The following is a 16,322-nucleotide window of genomic DNA, read 5'->3' as shown; positions in this document are numbered from 1 at the left end:
ACTTACCCACTCTTAGCCTCTCCAATGCATTTGTAACAGCAGTTTGGATAACTGTTATTGTCATCCTACTCCACGAGGGAGGACCCAGCACAGACTAAGGATACTATAGACCTACAAGACTTACCATATTTATATGTAAAGCAATGGAGTGCATTGCTGTGGAACTTAGCAAGGACATTAGCAGTCTACGGTCCCTTGAAACAAACCAATCTGGCCTCACTACAGATAAAGCCTGTCTCCAAAACTTGGTGGACTTCTTTGAATGAGTCACTGAAGCACTGGATGTAGGCAAGTCAGATCACATTGCTTTCATCAGTGTGGCTAGGACCTTAGATGCCATCACACATTCTGGCATTATCAGCAAGCTAATCAAACTAAATATAACCCCTGTGTTACTGACTGGAAAACAGATTGGCATACTGGCAGAACCCAATCTATTAGTGTTGGGTGCACACTCATCAAAAAGGGTTGTTACTAGTGATGCCCCTTAGAGTTTGGTCCTTGGGTCTCTTCTCTTTGGTATTCACTTTTCTAATGTCAGGTCTAACATCATGAGCCCATGAATGACTAATTTTGCAGATGAATGCAAATTAGTAGCATTCCTAAACTCTCCAGCTGACATCCAGATTCTTCCAGAAGGTCTAATACATACAAACAAGTAATGCCTGGGCCATGACCTTAAGCTAAATGACAAGAAATGCCTGTGGATTCAAACCCTGCACATAAGGCTGTCACTCTAACCATATGGCTATGTGGACATTATAATGTCCTCTGGCAAACATGGGCACCACCCATGCACTTACCACATAAATGGCACCCCCTTTAAAAATTGACACAGCTATTGGGGACCAAGAACTTTTATCAACAATGAACTATTCTTTGATCTGTTGTGTATCCCGTCATTAAAAAAATCCATTTATCTAGTCAGACCTATTAATAGGGGCATATTGTCTAAGTCATGGGATGTCATCATCTCTCTCTACTCCTCAATCATCAGAACTATAATGGAATATTATGCTCTTTTGGTATGTGCTAGTCTAAACATATGACTCAATCCAAATTACTGCAGATTTGTTTCACTAAGAGAATAAAGGGCATGTCTTATTTGTACTACATAGACTGCCTTGAAGTGCTTTCTCCATTCCCTGTCTCCAACAGACTCTTGGGGGGGGGAGGGGCTCTGCTTCACCCACAAAGCCTAAAAAGATCAAGACCTATGCAACCTCCTACACATCAACAGAACTAACAGCACCCGAATCACAGGCTCATAGGTTGGTACTAGGCTATCTGCCCTAGGGCATTTATAAGCCTAGCCAGAGTGTGTTTGGCTTTTGCCACCCTTTTAGATTAGCTGACTGTGCCTCTGTATAGTAGGTCACAGAAGATAGCCCTTTTGAGGTTAGTTTACTGTGCCTCTGTCTAGTAGGGACACAGAAACGATCCCAGGGGTAAACCTATGATCTCCCATCCACTCGTCAAGATTTCTCTTGAAGAGGGTCACTGAGGTTTTCTGCCTAACATGGATTGGGATTTTGTTCCAGAGTGAGGGGAGCCTCTGGGATATGAATATGTCCCTCCAGCATGTCCTATTTATTTCTGTGCTGAGGTTTAAGTTCCTGGAGCATGTAGCTCTAAGGGATTTGGATTTCCTGAGGTGGAGCATGTCCATTAATTCTGGGTTGGACATGGCTTTATACATCAGGCACAAATCGCCTCTGAGTAGGCGGTAAGCAACTGAGTAGAGCTGGAGTTTCTTTAGCCTAACTGCGTAGGGCATCTGTTTGAGTCCCTTGATCCTCTTGGTGAGGTACTTTTGGGGTCTTTCCAGTTGCTGCAGGTGTTGGGTAAGGTACATCCCAAATGGGGCACTGTATTCAATTATGGGCCTGATGAGTGATGAGTAGAGGGGCGCAATGACCTCTCTTGATCTAGATGTGAACCCTTTCATGATAAGGTGGGCTATATAGAAGGTCTTTCTAACCACTTTGGCAACGTGATTGTCAAAGGAGAGATTGCTTTCTATTTGGGTCCACAAATCCCTAATTACTCTTCCGTACTTAATGGATTACCACCTATGTGGTAATTTGTGGGCACTTTGTTTTTCCCAAAGGGGATGACTATGCACTTTTTGGCATTTAGCTTTAGGCCATGGCTCTGGCACCAGTTATCAGCCTCTGTGAGACCCTTTTGGAGGATGCTTGTGTCAGTCGGCGAGTCGATTATGGCACCCAGTTTGCAGTCATCTGCGAACTTGGTCAGCCATAGTCCTCCCATGTTAGCCTGTACCTCAGAGAAATATATACCGAACAAGAGAGGTCCCAGGACTGAGCCTTGTGGGATGCCACTTGTAACTAGTTTAGAGTCTGACATGGCACCTGCAATTCTGACCATGTGGGTTCTATCCCTGAGCCAGTTTGCAACCCATCTTGTGACATAGGGGTTGATATTTAAGCTGGTGAGCTTATTTATGATGCCCGAGTGGGGTATTGTGTTGAAGGCTTTTGCGAGGTCCGGGTAGGCTGTGTGGACTACCTTCCCTTCATCTATGGCCTTGGTGACTGTTTCAAAGAAGTTGACCAGGTTCAAGAGGCAAGATCTGCCCTTAACAAAGCCGAATTGGGTAGGATCCAGTGTTTGGAGGTTCCCAATGTCTTTGTTTATGAGTTTCATGATGATACGCTCCATAGCTTTGCAGACCAGGCTAGTCAGGCTTATAGGGCGATAGTTTCCAAGGTCCGTTGTGGCACCACCTTTGTGGAGTGGGACCAGTGTTGCTGTACGCCATTCCTTGGGTACATATCCTGTAGTAAGGCTGAGATTGAACAGTGACTTTATGCGAGGGTTCAGTTCTTCTTGGAGTTCGTGTAAGACGCAGCCCGGGACACCGTCCGGTCCCATTGATGCTGTGTTTTTTGCTTTGGAGAGGGCAACTCTCACCTGTGCATCTGTGATGTCAGGGAGGCTACACTCTGTTGGGATAGACATTTGCTCTTTTTGGGGGGAAGGGGGGGAAGAAGTTTGCACTGAACCTGTCTGCGAGGATGTTGGCAATGTCTGTGGGTTCAGTGTATTTTTTGTCATTTTGAACTAACTCAGAGCATATCTGGGAGTTGCCACCCAGGTTCCTGACATAACTAAAGAAGGCCTTGTGATTATCTTTAGCATCTTGTGCAATTTTTCTTTCGAAGCTGGCCTTAGATGATTTTATGAGGGATCGTAGTTTCTTGCTAGTACTGATCAGAGACGCCTTCCCTTTTTGTGATTTTGCTCTATCATGTAGTAGCTTCCTCCTTCTGTTGTATAGCTTATTTATGGTCAGGGTCCACCAGACAGGTCTCCTGCCTTTGGAGGAATTCTTGGTTTTATTTGGGATAACACGATCCATGCATTCCTGTAGGTGTCCATAGAAAGTGTTTGTAAAGGATTCTGCGGTTTGGGCCGTATTTTCCACTGGCTCGGGGGCTTTGAAGGATTCCACCTCAGTTTTGAGAAGTGTGAAGTTTGCTTTTGAGAAGTTCTTCACCGTGGTTTCCTTGGCTGGGGGTGGGGATGGGCTATGGATGTCCAGTGAGATTAATTTATGGTCAGATCTTACCAATGAGGGGTATACCTCTGGTATGGAACATAGAGTCCCCATGTTGGTGATGATCAGGTCCAATATGTTTTCCCCTCTTGTGGGAATGGTGACCAATTGTTCCATAGCATTTGAGTTTATAAATTCTAGGAACTGTTGGGCAAGGGTATTGGGGCTTGAGTAGTGCTCCCAGTCTAGGTTTGGGTAGTTGAAGTCACCCAATATAATGGTGTTTGGAGAGACCTTCATATCCTCCAGTGTTCTCAAGAAAGCTGAGTTGGGTTCCTGAGTTTGGGAGGGTGGTCTTGAGCAGTCTACAAACTGAAAGGCAGTTTTGCCCACTGTTAGTTGCACATGGATGGCCTCCAATGCTTCATGCAGTGCCACTAACCTGGAGGTGTGGGTATCTTTGATGAATATGGATACTACCCCTCCTTTTGTGGTTCGGTCTGAGTTTTGGGGCCGAAAAGCATGGTATGAGGTATAACCTGTAGTGCTGGGGTGCTCTTGGGAGACTTGAACCAGGTTTCTGTTACTGCACAGATATCAATATTCTCCATACTGAGGAGAGCCTCGAGTGCGTGCATCTTGAGGTTTAGACTTCTGGCGTTGAGCAGCATTACCCTTAGTTTCTTTTTCTTTGTGTTGTCTATGGAGGTGGGTTTGTCTTTTGAGCCTAGTCTAAAAAAGGCACTATGGGGGTGGCAAGAGCCTTAGCCAGTATTCGAAAGCCCAGGGGTGGCAGGTGCAAGCTGTCCCTAGCGAAGCAATGTGGCTTGTCGAGCATGTCATCCCAGGCTGACAGACACTGGATCCCCTTTGAATGACACCAATACTTTAGCCAATTGTTAAAATTGATCATTTTGTCTTTATACTGTGGCATCATTCTTGGTGAGGGTAAGATGCTACTCAAGGTCAGAGTCATACCGGCCTGGGCTACATGATCAGAGAGCTCCTCTATGTCTCTTTTCATGTAGTCCAGGGAGGTACGTCTCAGGTCATTCACACCAGCATGGACAATGACGAAGTCATATTTGTATTTGCTTTGGAGTGACCTGAGTGCTTGTGTTATGTGGCGGATCCTGGCACCCAACAGGCAGTTTACATTGACCTTCTCCTTGTTCAGCCTGGTGAGTGGGACGTCAGTGTATCTGACAATAGAGTCACCTATTACAAGTGTATTAGGTGTGCTGTTTAGCCTTAAGGGCTGTGACTGTGTGGCACACTGACTTTGTGAACTATGTCATACGTGGGTATTGTTGTGGAATACCGGTTGCTTGGATGTCTGCTTTGGAGGTCTCTGCTGCTTGGGCAGATTTTTATTTAGAGCCTCTGAGTATGTTTTTGTGTGTTTATGTGTTTGATTTTCTGTAGCGATAGGTCTATGTGAGACTGGATTTGTGGTGTGTGTGGTTACCTTCTCCTCCTGACTGACTGCGCCAGTATTGAGTTGAGAGAGCTCAGCCTCCAAATGAGCTAAACTTCCACTGCAGCATAAATAGGACACATTGGTGAGATAGATATATCTCTCAAAGTATCCCTCTTTTTTAAAGGTCTATGGAGATTAATTAGTGCTTTACTCCGGTTAACAGACACAAATAATAAATAAAATAAAATATATAAAATAAAACAAATGCATGTTACTAAATACATAAATATATACATGGAATGAATGAATGAATAAATAAGTAAATAAAAGAATGAATGGAGTAGACTGCCCTTAGATGTAAAGCAAAGCAGTTCTCCGACCCTCTTTAAGCGCAGCCTTGATGAATACATGGTAAACTGTGAATTTACCCGCAGGTCTGGCTCCATAAACTCTCAGTAAAAGGGGATGAACTTAGGTAGCATTTAATATTGTCAATTTATTATTGTCAAAGGATACTGATGAACTGGGATCTTGATGTCAAGATACAAATGTTCTACCTGATTAACAGCCAAGTCAGAACAGATGAACCTATAAGTCGGTACTACAACGGTTATGGTCCCAGCAGGTGTGCTATGATTATCATATGGTTCACTGATGTAGTAGCTTCATATTTGGGAAGATTCCCAAAGCTCATGGACCAGTGGGAGATTGGCCTTGAGAATGTGTTGGCAAAAGTAACCCCCATAGGATGGTAACTGCAAATCCTGCCCTGGCTTTGGAGTCAATATCCAGGTTATAATGCTTGGAGATGGTGTGGAGTTAGGAACAGGTAGCTGCTTCAAAAGGCAGACTGGGTACTGACTCCCCACATAAAGGAAGATGGTAGTGACTGAGTGTTGATTTGACCTGTGCAAATGTTTTCAGTATTTCACTGGCAGCTGCCCCTGACATATTGACTTTCTCATGAGGGAACACGCCATAAAATGCATTCAGGGAAACTTTTTATCCCTCAAGTATTATCCTTCACAAGCTCATTGCATCTCAGGGACTTGTTATTCATATATGCTGCTATACCCCCTGCTCCAGCACCATATATGGTCCCCCTCACTATCCATCTTCCCTGTACTCTTCTATTCCACATTAACTCTTTCCTCCTTTCAATACCCAACTTTTTCACATCTTGCTACTTTAACTTCCATTAGTGTCCATATAGTAAACAGTATGCTTTACCTGGTTTTATCTTCACCTATAACAGAACCTACTTTTTGTAGTTTTTTTTACAATTGTACATAACCATGTTACTATGTTTATCTCTTCTTGGCTTTATATCCCTAAGCTGAACCTGAAAACAATCCACCTGAGGAATGCTCTACCCTCAGTTAAAAAGCAATAAATAAACAAATAAATAAATAAATAAATAAATAAATAAATAAATAAAGCAAGCAAACTTCTGCATTATCTTGGGCTGGATGAAAGGCATACAGAAACAGACGCACTCACATGATGAACAAGAAGTGTGCTGCCAGACTTCTTGAACTAGTGCACTGGAGCAAAACTTTCTGGGCAGTCTGTTTTACTAAGAAACACAAAAAAGTGTATTTCTTACATATCCTAGCCTGCTGACCAGGTTCAGAAAGACATTCCTTCTCCCCAAACATTTGTGAGGTTCCACATCTGTTCTGCAGATCTGCAATGGAGGTTTCCTGGAAATGGATGTACGATGCTGGGAGAATTATTCCTGACTCTTGGGCCAGATTACATACATTCACATCCAACCTGTACAGGAGATGCAATTGAGTGCCTCCTGTTGACACATCACCATGGTGGGTGTTGTTTGTAAGACTATGGATGACCCCTTAGTTTCCACATAGGTTTGAAGGTTTTGATGGACAGAATTAGTGCAATTGTTTCCTTTATGCTGGTGTACTTTCTTCTTTGTCTCCAGACTCCCTGGACCCTAACATCTGAAGATTCTTTTGTGAACATCTGGGTGTCTGGGCCTAGTTGCATGGGGCCAATGAAGAGAGGTTCATCTGTTGTATACACTGTAACATTTCTTTCTTGATCTAGGATAGAAGAGGGATGGAATGCTGCAAGGACTGGCCATGGTGGCACCATATGTTTCTGAAGATGCACTGAAGCTTCCTCATATTTAGTCTTGCTACATGCACCACCAGTATTAAGATAGCTGTGTAACCTAGTGTACTGAAGAATTCCCTTGAAGCAATGTGGTGTTTCTGTGATACAGATGTGAAGTAATTGGTCAGAATCATGACTTTTTCTCGAGGGAAGAAGGCCCTCTGGTGAATTTCACCTAGATGGTTTTCCAGGAAAACATGGCTTGTCTCCTGGGTAGCAGGTGTGATCCTGACAGGTACAAATAGATTCCTAAGGTTTGTAAGCAGGCCAGGGTAAACAGTACTGTCCCCTGCACCACTTCTAAGGCTGATACCTGAATCATATAATCAGCCAGATAAGAGGAAATGTGAATGTCCTTGGTGCTGCTGAAGGCAATCATTGGGACAAGGCACTTTCTGAATTACTGATGGGACTAAGATGGAACTTCATTGCCCTTCTTTTACTGGGCCTAAGAACAATCTTAAGTAGAAGTCTGTTGCATGCTGTTCTTTTGGAACTTTCTTGCTATGGCTGCAACAACAGGTACTGTGACACTTGCCAGAATAAGTGACTTCATTCCTTGAGAACTGGTGGTATACTCAAGACTTTTTTTCCCCATTTATCTCAGGTAGTGTTTTTCCATTCTTCTATAAAGACAGATGGCAGCACTATGCTCACTGACTGCTGGAGGGAAGATAATGGTCTGGTGGAGGAATATGTGGGGTGGGATTTAGATTTAGAGAATTGGAGAAGAAAAGCAAAGGAGAATCATAGTTGCTCTCTGTTAGGGTCTTGGCCTATTGACCCCAAGCTTACTCTTCTTATCACCTTGCCTTTTGTTTTTCTTAAAATATTTCTTGCCTTTTATGTTTTTTGCCTCTGGTGGAAAGGTCAGCTCTTGGTGCAGTGGTTGGATAGTACCTAGGTGCATGTAAGTGAAACAACTGTTTTTTATACTATGTGGTCTTTTGGTTTTCCTCTGGTTTCTTCAATGATTGTTCCACAGGGTCCAAAGAGCAGCTCCTTCACCAGTGGTACATTAATGAGCTGCAGTTTGACAAGATTTGACACTGGCTGATTCTTCAGCCAGGCATGTTTTTTACTGACTTACACAGTGACTGCCACCCTGCACGATGCAGCCATATCAGCAGACTCAACTCTGACTACTCCCTTCCAAAATTAGAGGTGATATGGCATAATTGCAGCATCTTATCTCTCTAGGTCTCATCTCCAGTCTTCAAACCTTGTCCTTCAATTGAGATAATAGTTATTCTTGATACTTGAGCATACTTGTTGGACTGTAAAACAACAAAGGCCAGGGTAGCAGAAGTATAAACCTTCTTCACAAAATGGTTGAATATCTTATGATCTCATTCATTGGGAAGTGGATTATTGGCATGAACACCATTAGAACCCCTGCTAGCTTCTAGGGACACCATGACTTGAACAACAAAAGATTTCTGTATAGGAAGTTACGGGACTCTACAATCTATAGAAGGCATTGGGCTTCCTGGGAGAAGGGGGTGGGGGTATATTGCTCCAGGAATACAGTATGAAAGGCATGCACTAAGGCCTCACTGACTAGATGCATGTCTAATGGGTTTAGCTCTCATAGGTCCTTCAGGGCAGCAAAAGAACTTTCCTTTGTTCTCTTCAGAGTATCACCAAATGAGGCATCCCCTGTTGTAGAAGTACAAAATAGGGTGTCCTCAGCATCTACATCATAGCCGAGATGGAAGATATCCAGGTGGCATATATTAGCTCATTCACCTCAGAATAAGATAAGCCAGAGTTCTCAAATTAGGAGTTTTCCCTTTGTACATGGACACTTGATACTGAAGGCTGATCTGAGAAAGGTTATAGTTTTTGTAGGAATAACAAAAAATACAGGGTTAGCATCACCATCATCATCATCTCCTGGGGGGTGTCTGAGATGTAGAATGGGAGGAGGAGGACTTGCTCATCTGAAGCTGTAGCAAGATGGCTAGCATCTAGGATTTAGATGATTTGGACATACTTTTTAGAGTGGAAACCACCTTACAGGTCTCCCAACATGGGCAGGTGGCAAGGAACACTACCTTGGATCAGTAGATGTCTTTGTAGACTGGGACCAAAGGAATACTGCCCTCACCATTCATAATTATAATATATGTGCAGTAGCCAGACAGGAAATACCAGAAATACTAGTCTAAGTTGGCATCAGAGTCAGAGGGAGGTGCAAAAACACTTCACTGTACCCAATCTCTCAAGCCCAAAAAAATAATAAAATCTCTGGCCTTACCATTTTGGGACCAGGGATGGTGGCCAGTCAGTGTAGTTGTGGTTCTAATACCCAAGGTAGCTTCTTTCTATTTTTCTGGTAGTGCTCTTATTCAGAGGAAACCTCAATACCTGTTTCTTGAGTTCTGCTGAAAGTTGCAGATGGAGCAGTGGTGCAGCAGTAGCATTGTCGCCTCACAGCAAGAGGTTCTCTGGTTTGATTCTCAGCTGGGGTGCCTTCTGTGTGGAGTCTGCATGCCCTCCCTGCATTTGTGTGGGTTTCCTATGGGTGCTCTGGTTTCCTCCCACAGTACAAAGACATAGTTGGGAGTGTTCTCCCCAGGCCTCAGCTGAAAATTGGCTTTATTCCAAGTCAGACTTTCCCATAAACAAATGACAAACACATAGATATAGATAGATAGGTAGATAGATAGATAGACAGATAAATAAGTTACAAAAGTTATTAAACTTATTCTATTGAAGTTGAAAGAATCTCAGGAGCCATTTCTGTCTTCAAAAATGTTTTACTGATTGCTGAGACAAATACCTATGGCTCCTGAGATTTCTTTAGCTTCCATAGATTAAGTTTAATAATATATATCTACTCTGTAAGTAAGGCCACTCTGAATATATAGACCAATAGAATGAGCAGGACAGAGACTTGTTGGCTACAGGGATCAGGAGAAAAAAATATATCAAAAATACTTACGTGCTGAATACTTTACAAAGTGTATTGTAACTGAATAGGATGGACATTTGACTTACATTTTTTGTAAATAAATGCGCTGCTTTTAATCACATAACACAAACAGAACATCACTGCTATATCTTTGCTTTATTTTTGCACTTTTAAAAATACTTGTTATAGATCTAAATTCAGATAAGTCATCAGAAGTTAAACTCTCAGCAGCTGTCTATCTGTTATTTTCATTAGCTGAGTACAAAATACAAAGTCCACTTTAACCTTCTTTTTCAAAACTTGCAACAATGTTTAGCTTATTCTAAGACAGTCTTGAGTAACATGATTCTGAATTCTACTTCAATATTAAAAACATTAAAACTGAACTGAAAATCAAGTTTTATATGAGGGCACTGTCTCATACCATGTCCCCTATGCAGGGGTGTCACCCTTTCATTCCATTACTTAATACAATTAACACTATGGTAATCTATAAGAAAGGTAAATTTCTATACATTCAGTGAATTGGCACAAGTGCATTTGTATAGCCACTGTTGATTTCACAATATCAGCTTCAACTTTATAAAACTCATTTCGATAAAATGAGTGCACTAAAATGCCACTCACATCTGTTTTGGTCAGTTCTTGTTAACAGCACTCTTTGATTCATTTCCATATGTATAACACACTGATAATTTGTTAAAAGATTAGCAGTGGATTGTCACAACATAACCATTACTAAACGGTACTTACTCGGATAACTTCTGGGCAGGCATAATGTGGTGACCTAGAAATTCAAGGAAGAAAAAGACAATCAGGTCCACAGTGCTTCCTAAATAAAAGCTCTATCTCTATAATTTTTCTTCCATTTATTTTGTATAATATTACACAATATAAAAGGCCAAAAAGACCTTACATGTGACCTATAAACTACTTCATCATTTATGCTTTTTATTTTGCACATATCAGTTTTGTACTACACTGTTCATTAATTGCATGTTAAAAAGCAAATTAAACCTGTAAAAAAGTAGCCTCCGGCATTTGGTACAGTATTATTTGAAAGTGCTCTACACAAACCCTTCCAGCTGTAGCACCTATGGAAAATGCCATTATGGAAAAATACATTGCATTCAAATGTTTTGGCTCCTGCAAAAAAATAATCTTTAGTTTGTATCACTGGATCTCTGCACAACTCTAAATTCAGTTATTTTCTCATTTCTAGCATGTTTCAGACCCTTGTAGCCTATTTTCAGTGGATGGCCAGGTAGAAAAGCTCCATACAACGTATGGGCATTCATGGCTTAACAGTGTAATAAAGAGTAATTAAAACATTGAATAATCAGTATATATATAACTTTTAAACAATGTCCATTAGGTATAGTTTGAGCTGCAGTTTGAAATCTGTGTGATGATATGGGCTAATGCCAGCATAGCCAGTTGTAGGTCTGTAAAGAATTATATGAATATCAAACTGATTTATACCAGATGCCTGTGTTACAAATGTAATAGGAACTGTATGACATTTGCATATCAAACTGATTTGTACAGATGTTTGTGCTGAAAATGTATTTGTGAGGTTTGCCTGTGTTAAAATGTATCAACAGTGCACCCTGCTGGAATGAAAAGAAATGTACATGGATTATTGCAACTGAATTAAATATATATGTTTTAATAGAGGACACTGGGACAGCAAAGATTAACCAGCTAGATTACTTTAAGAAAAATTAGGGAAATGTAAATGAGCTATTAAAGCATCAACATAGCACCCTATGGTACTGAATAGGACCAGAGATGGTGAGTCTAGAAGAAGCCTTTGTTCACTGGCTCCGTAAGAGGGGAAGCCCCAGGCACTGCCATGAATATTTAAGATGTGTATTGTAGGCATCTACGCTAAATTCCTGTCTCAGCTTCAAAGGGTATTTACTGCAAGAACCTAGAGTCAGGTGACTAGATGAGGTCATTCTGCAAGTCATCTTGGATATTATATTTTACAGGGAGTAATCTCTGAAGATGGTGTATTCTGTTTTTGGGGAACCTGACTAGAAAGACTGCTTACATATTTCATTGTGCCTTGCTATGTCAGCTACATGGGGCAGGGACACAAACCACTGGGTTTACAGAGAGGGTGCTGGAAGACTTAGCTTGGACACTCGGCTGGTGACCTAACCCTACAGCTGTAGCAGTTTGGAGTCTTATTGGAGACCTGGAGGGAGACAGATATGGAGAAATCCAGATCCTGGGCTGTGTGTGTCCCCTGTGTGCTCTTGAGGGAAATTGTACTTGATGCAGAGAGGTCTGCATCTGGAAATACTGAGTGCATCCATTTATATTCCAAGTGCACGTCCCTCTCCAGTGTCAGTTGTGAGGATTCAGGCTCCATGATTACTGGCCCAGAGAGGGGTTGCCACATATTTATTGGCAGTGGTGGGACCACCACATGCTCACATATTGGTGAGCAGTCGTGTGGATATTAATTGAACTCCTGTAGTCTGTAAGCAGCTGTCACTAAAAAAAGGTGTACTCTCAAGCAGCCACAGAGTAGATATTTGTAGTTTCATATCAGAATAGTTTCATTTTTTTACTTTTTGTTAACTTAGTTAGTCAGCAGGCAAAGATGTCAGCAGAGAATTATGGCAAGCTCACAAGGAACCAGTTGGCTCAGATATGCCAAGCCGAAGGACTGGTGCATGCCAACCTGACTAAAGGGGAAATGACTGCAGCCTTCATCACAGCTGCAGCATAGACCAGTAACCAGGAAGACAACCAGCCTGACTTTGGGGATGCACAGCTCTCAGAATCAGGATAGCTCAACTTTTCCTCATAGGATTTAAAAGTTTGTCCGAGTTAGAGACTTGAACTGGAGGCCAAATATTTGAACTAGAATCATCACAGAGATGGCAGCTTTTGGAGGCCTAAGAAAAGGAGAAGCAGCATCAACATGAGAGGGAGATGTTGGCTCTTCACCAGGGTCATGGGGAAGGGAATAATCGAACCCCAGAAGCAATAAAGGTCAGTAAACTTCTGCCACAATTTACAGAGGGTAATAATTTTATTCATATCTAGTAAATGCAACAAGCATTTTGTAGTATACATGACTTCCCAACGAAGTGCTCAATCGAATGATGTTTTTTATTTTTAGCAGTATTCAATCATTGGAGTTTGATGGGTCTTTATTGTCCTACGGTCATCTAGTGCTGTGTGAATGTGAAGTGTTTTCACTACTTTTGTTGTTGGGAAGTTTTATTCACATATTTGAAAGGGTATGTAAACAGTATAATGTTGACCAAGTGCTCTGGTTAAGGCTCCTTACTCCAGGGAATTGTTATGGCTAGGCTTGTATAGGTCCTAGGGCCGATAGCCTAGTACCAACCTATGAACCTATCTATGAGCCAACTGGCAATTCAGTGAGTTATGTAGGGATTTATGCCTATTTCTCAGAGTTTGTCAACAATTCCTGAGCAGAGTACTGTACCGAATGCCTTGGCTAGGTCAAGATGGGCAGTATGTGCTATTTTCCCCTCATCCATAGCCATGGTGACTCTTTCAAAGAAGTCTACCAGGTTAATTAACAAAGATCTTACCTTAACAAAGCAAAACTGGGATGGGTCCAGTTTCTGTAGGTTGACAATATCTTTGTTGATCATTTTCTTGATGATTCGTTCCATGGCTTAACCTGTTAGACTTGTCAGATTGAAGGATGTGTAGTTCCTGGGGTCAGTTGATGGTCCATCCAAACGGCACACTGCTACAGTCATCCCTCTCCACAAAGGAGGAGCGACTACAGACCCTGGGAACTATCGCCCCATTTGCCTGACGAGTCTGATATGCAAAGCTATGGAAAGCATCATCATGGACCTAATAAAGAAGGATATAGGTAATCTCCAAACTCTGGATCCCGCACAGTTTGGTTTTGTGAAGGGTAGATCATGCCTGCTCAACTTGGTCAATGAGTCAATCACCAGAGCTGTGGATGAAGTCAAGGTGGTTCATGCAGCCTGCCTTGATCTGGCCAAGGCCTTTGATCCCATTCCCCACTCAGGAATCATAGAAAAACTTACTAAGCTAGGCATCAACCCCTATATCACTAGGTGGGTTGCAAACTGGCTCACAGGTAGAACCCACAGAGTGAAAGTAGCTGACTCCAAGTCAGACTGCCGATCAGTCACAAGTGGAGTCCCACAGGGTTCAGTCCTGGGTCCTCTCCTGTTTGGTAAATACTTCTTTGAAGTCCAGGCCAACACGAAGGGACTCTGGCTGACAAAGTTCACAGACAATTGCAAGTTGTGAGCTATTATTAATTCCCCAAGTGATGCTGACATCTACAGAAAAGCCTCACTGAGAACAATGACTGGTGTCAGAACCATGGCCTTAAGCTCAATGCTAAAAAAATGTGTCGTCATCCCCCTATGGGAAAAGCCCAGTTCCCATGAATTACCACATCGATAGTAGTCCACTGAACACAGAAGGCATTATAAGAGATCTGGGAACTCAGGCTGACAGCAACCTCTCTTTTGACCACCACACTGCCACTGTGGTCAGAAAGTCCTTCTATGTGGCACATCTAATTACTAAGAGGTTTGCATTGTCTCCCTATACTCTTCCCTCATTAGGCCAATCATTAGTACAATGCCCCATTTGGCATGTACCTCACTAAACACCAGCAACAACTAGAGAGGCTGCAAAAGTATCTCACAAAGAGGATCCTAGGCCTTAAACATTTGTCCTGTATGGACAGACTAAAAAAACTCCAACTATTCTCCGTTTCATATCGTCTACTTAGAGGCAATCTCTGCTTGACTTACAAAGCCATGTCTGACCCAGCTCTGTTAGAAATGCTACATCTGTAGAAATCCCAGTCCCTCCACACTACATGACCCAGAGACCTCAACCTCATTACGACAATCAACAGAACATGCTGGAGGGACAGGTTCATAACCCAGAGACTGCCCATGCTATGGAATAGACTTCCCATACATGTCAAGCAGAGCACCTCGTGGGCCCTCTTCAAAAGAAATCTTGATGAGTGGATGGGAACTAGAAAATTCACCCCAGTGGCTTTATTCAACAGAGGCCCTTGGAACTAAGGTCAGGTGGCACAATGCCAGGGTAAATCCTATGGGCTAGGCTTGTAAAGGCTCCAGGTCCATTAGCCTAGTACATACCTATGAACCTATGGTAAAGCTGTAACTGCTGTTTCTAAATTGTCTGATACTGATTGCTTAAACTATGATACGGTTTAAAAATGTTTATTGGAATGTTTTAAGTTAACACCTGAAGCTTACAGAAAGTTTGTGAGCATAGATGCAAGGCAGATGAAAGTGTATGTCATTATATTGCTGAACTAAGTACTTATTTTCATAGGTGGGTGAGTGGGTGTCATGTCATTATTTTAAATGGGCTAGCAGACCTTTTGGTAAGGAACAAGCCCTTAGCACTTTGCCTGAGGACATAATAATCTGGTTGGCAGACAAGGAATGCAACTCTGCAGATGAGCTGGAGGAAAAAAAGGGGATCTCCACTTAGCAAGCGGGGCATCACTGCACAGGAAAGGGATACCCAGTGATGCACACAGAAATAAGGGAACCCATGGTGGGAAGCCTAAACTGCCCCAACAGAGTCCACCAGTAACAGGGGAAGCCACTAGTTCAGGTACATGGCCAGGATCAAGGATTAATGTTTTAAATGTAACCAGTCAGGCCATGTAGCATATAGATGACCACGGAGGCAAGTTGGGGAACAAAACATGGGGGAGCCAGGAAGTGGGGATAACAGAATGCCAGTTGTACGTTGTCTGAAGACAAGAAGGGTACTAAACTACCACCAGAGTTTGTATCCTATCTTGTTGGATGGAAAACAGGCTACTGCCAAGAGAGACACAGCCTCTGATATAACCATTGTGAGGCCTACAGTGGTTAAAGAGGAGCAGTACTTACTTGGGCAGTCCACTCCAGTCAGAGATTTAGGAGGGACACCATTCCAAATGCCTTTGGCCAGGGTTCACCTTGACTGGAAGGATGGAAAAGGAAGCAAGCAAGTAGGTGTATGTGAGGATACCCCTGCAGATGTCTTGATATTTATTTTATTTTATTTATTTTACATTTGTTAACCGGGAAATTGTGACTGGACCAGGTGCATTTTCAGTGGAGGCCTGGGGAGAAAAGCTCCGGCATCAAGTTATACAAATACAGAACATTCAGCATAATACACAAAACAGGTTACATCATGTATGCTGAGCATAGTAATATAACGAGAAAAACACTCCAGGTAAAAGAAGATATAGAACATAGGTCAAAGACACTGTCAGTTACAGTACATCCAGCATA

The 16,322-nt window shown here is 42.3% G+C and overlaps 1 protein-coding gene across 10 annotated transcripts in view; it reads right to left on the bottom strand.

The window, feature by feature from the left end:
* BRSK2 (BR serine/threonine kinase 2) overlaps nt 1-16,322 on the bottom strand; it is a 2,790,504-nt gene that overhangs the window by 776,978 nt on the left and 1,997,204 nt on the right. For all 10 annotated transcript variants that reach the window (XM_044059311.1, XM_044059313.1, XM_044059318.1 and 7 more), the window contains exon 6: nt 10,753-10,786. In XM_044059311.1, coding sequence (XP_043915246.1) covers nt 10,753-10,786 — 34 coding nt within the window. The remainder of the gene's footprint in view (nt 1-10,752; nt 10,787-16,322) is intronic.

Source organism: Protopterus annectens, chromosome 17.part0 (genome assembly GCF_019279795.1).
Source record: "Protopterus annectens isolate FY-2018-M chromosome 17.part0, PAN1.0, whole genome shotgun sequence".
NCBI lineage: Eukaryota > Metazoa > Chordata > Ceratodontiformes > Protopteridae > Protopterus > Protopterus annectens.
This window is presented reverse-complemented; position numbering and strand designations above follow the sequence as displayed.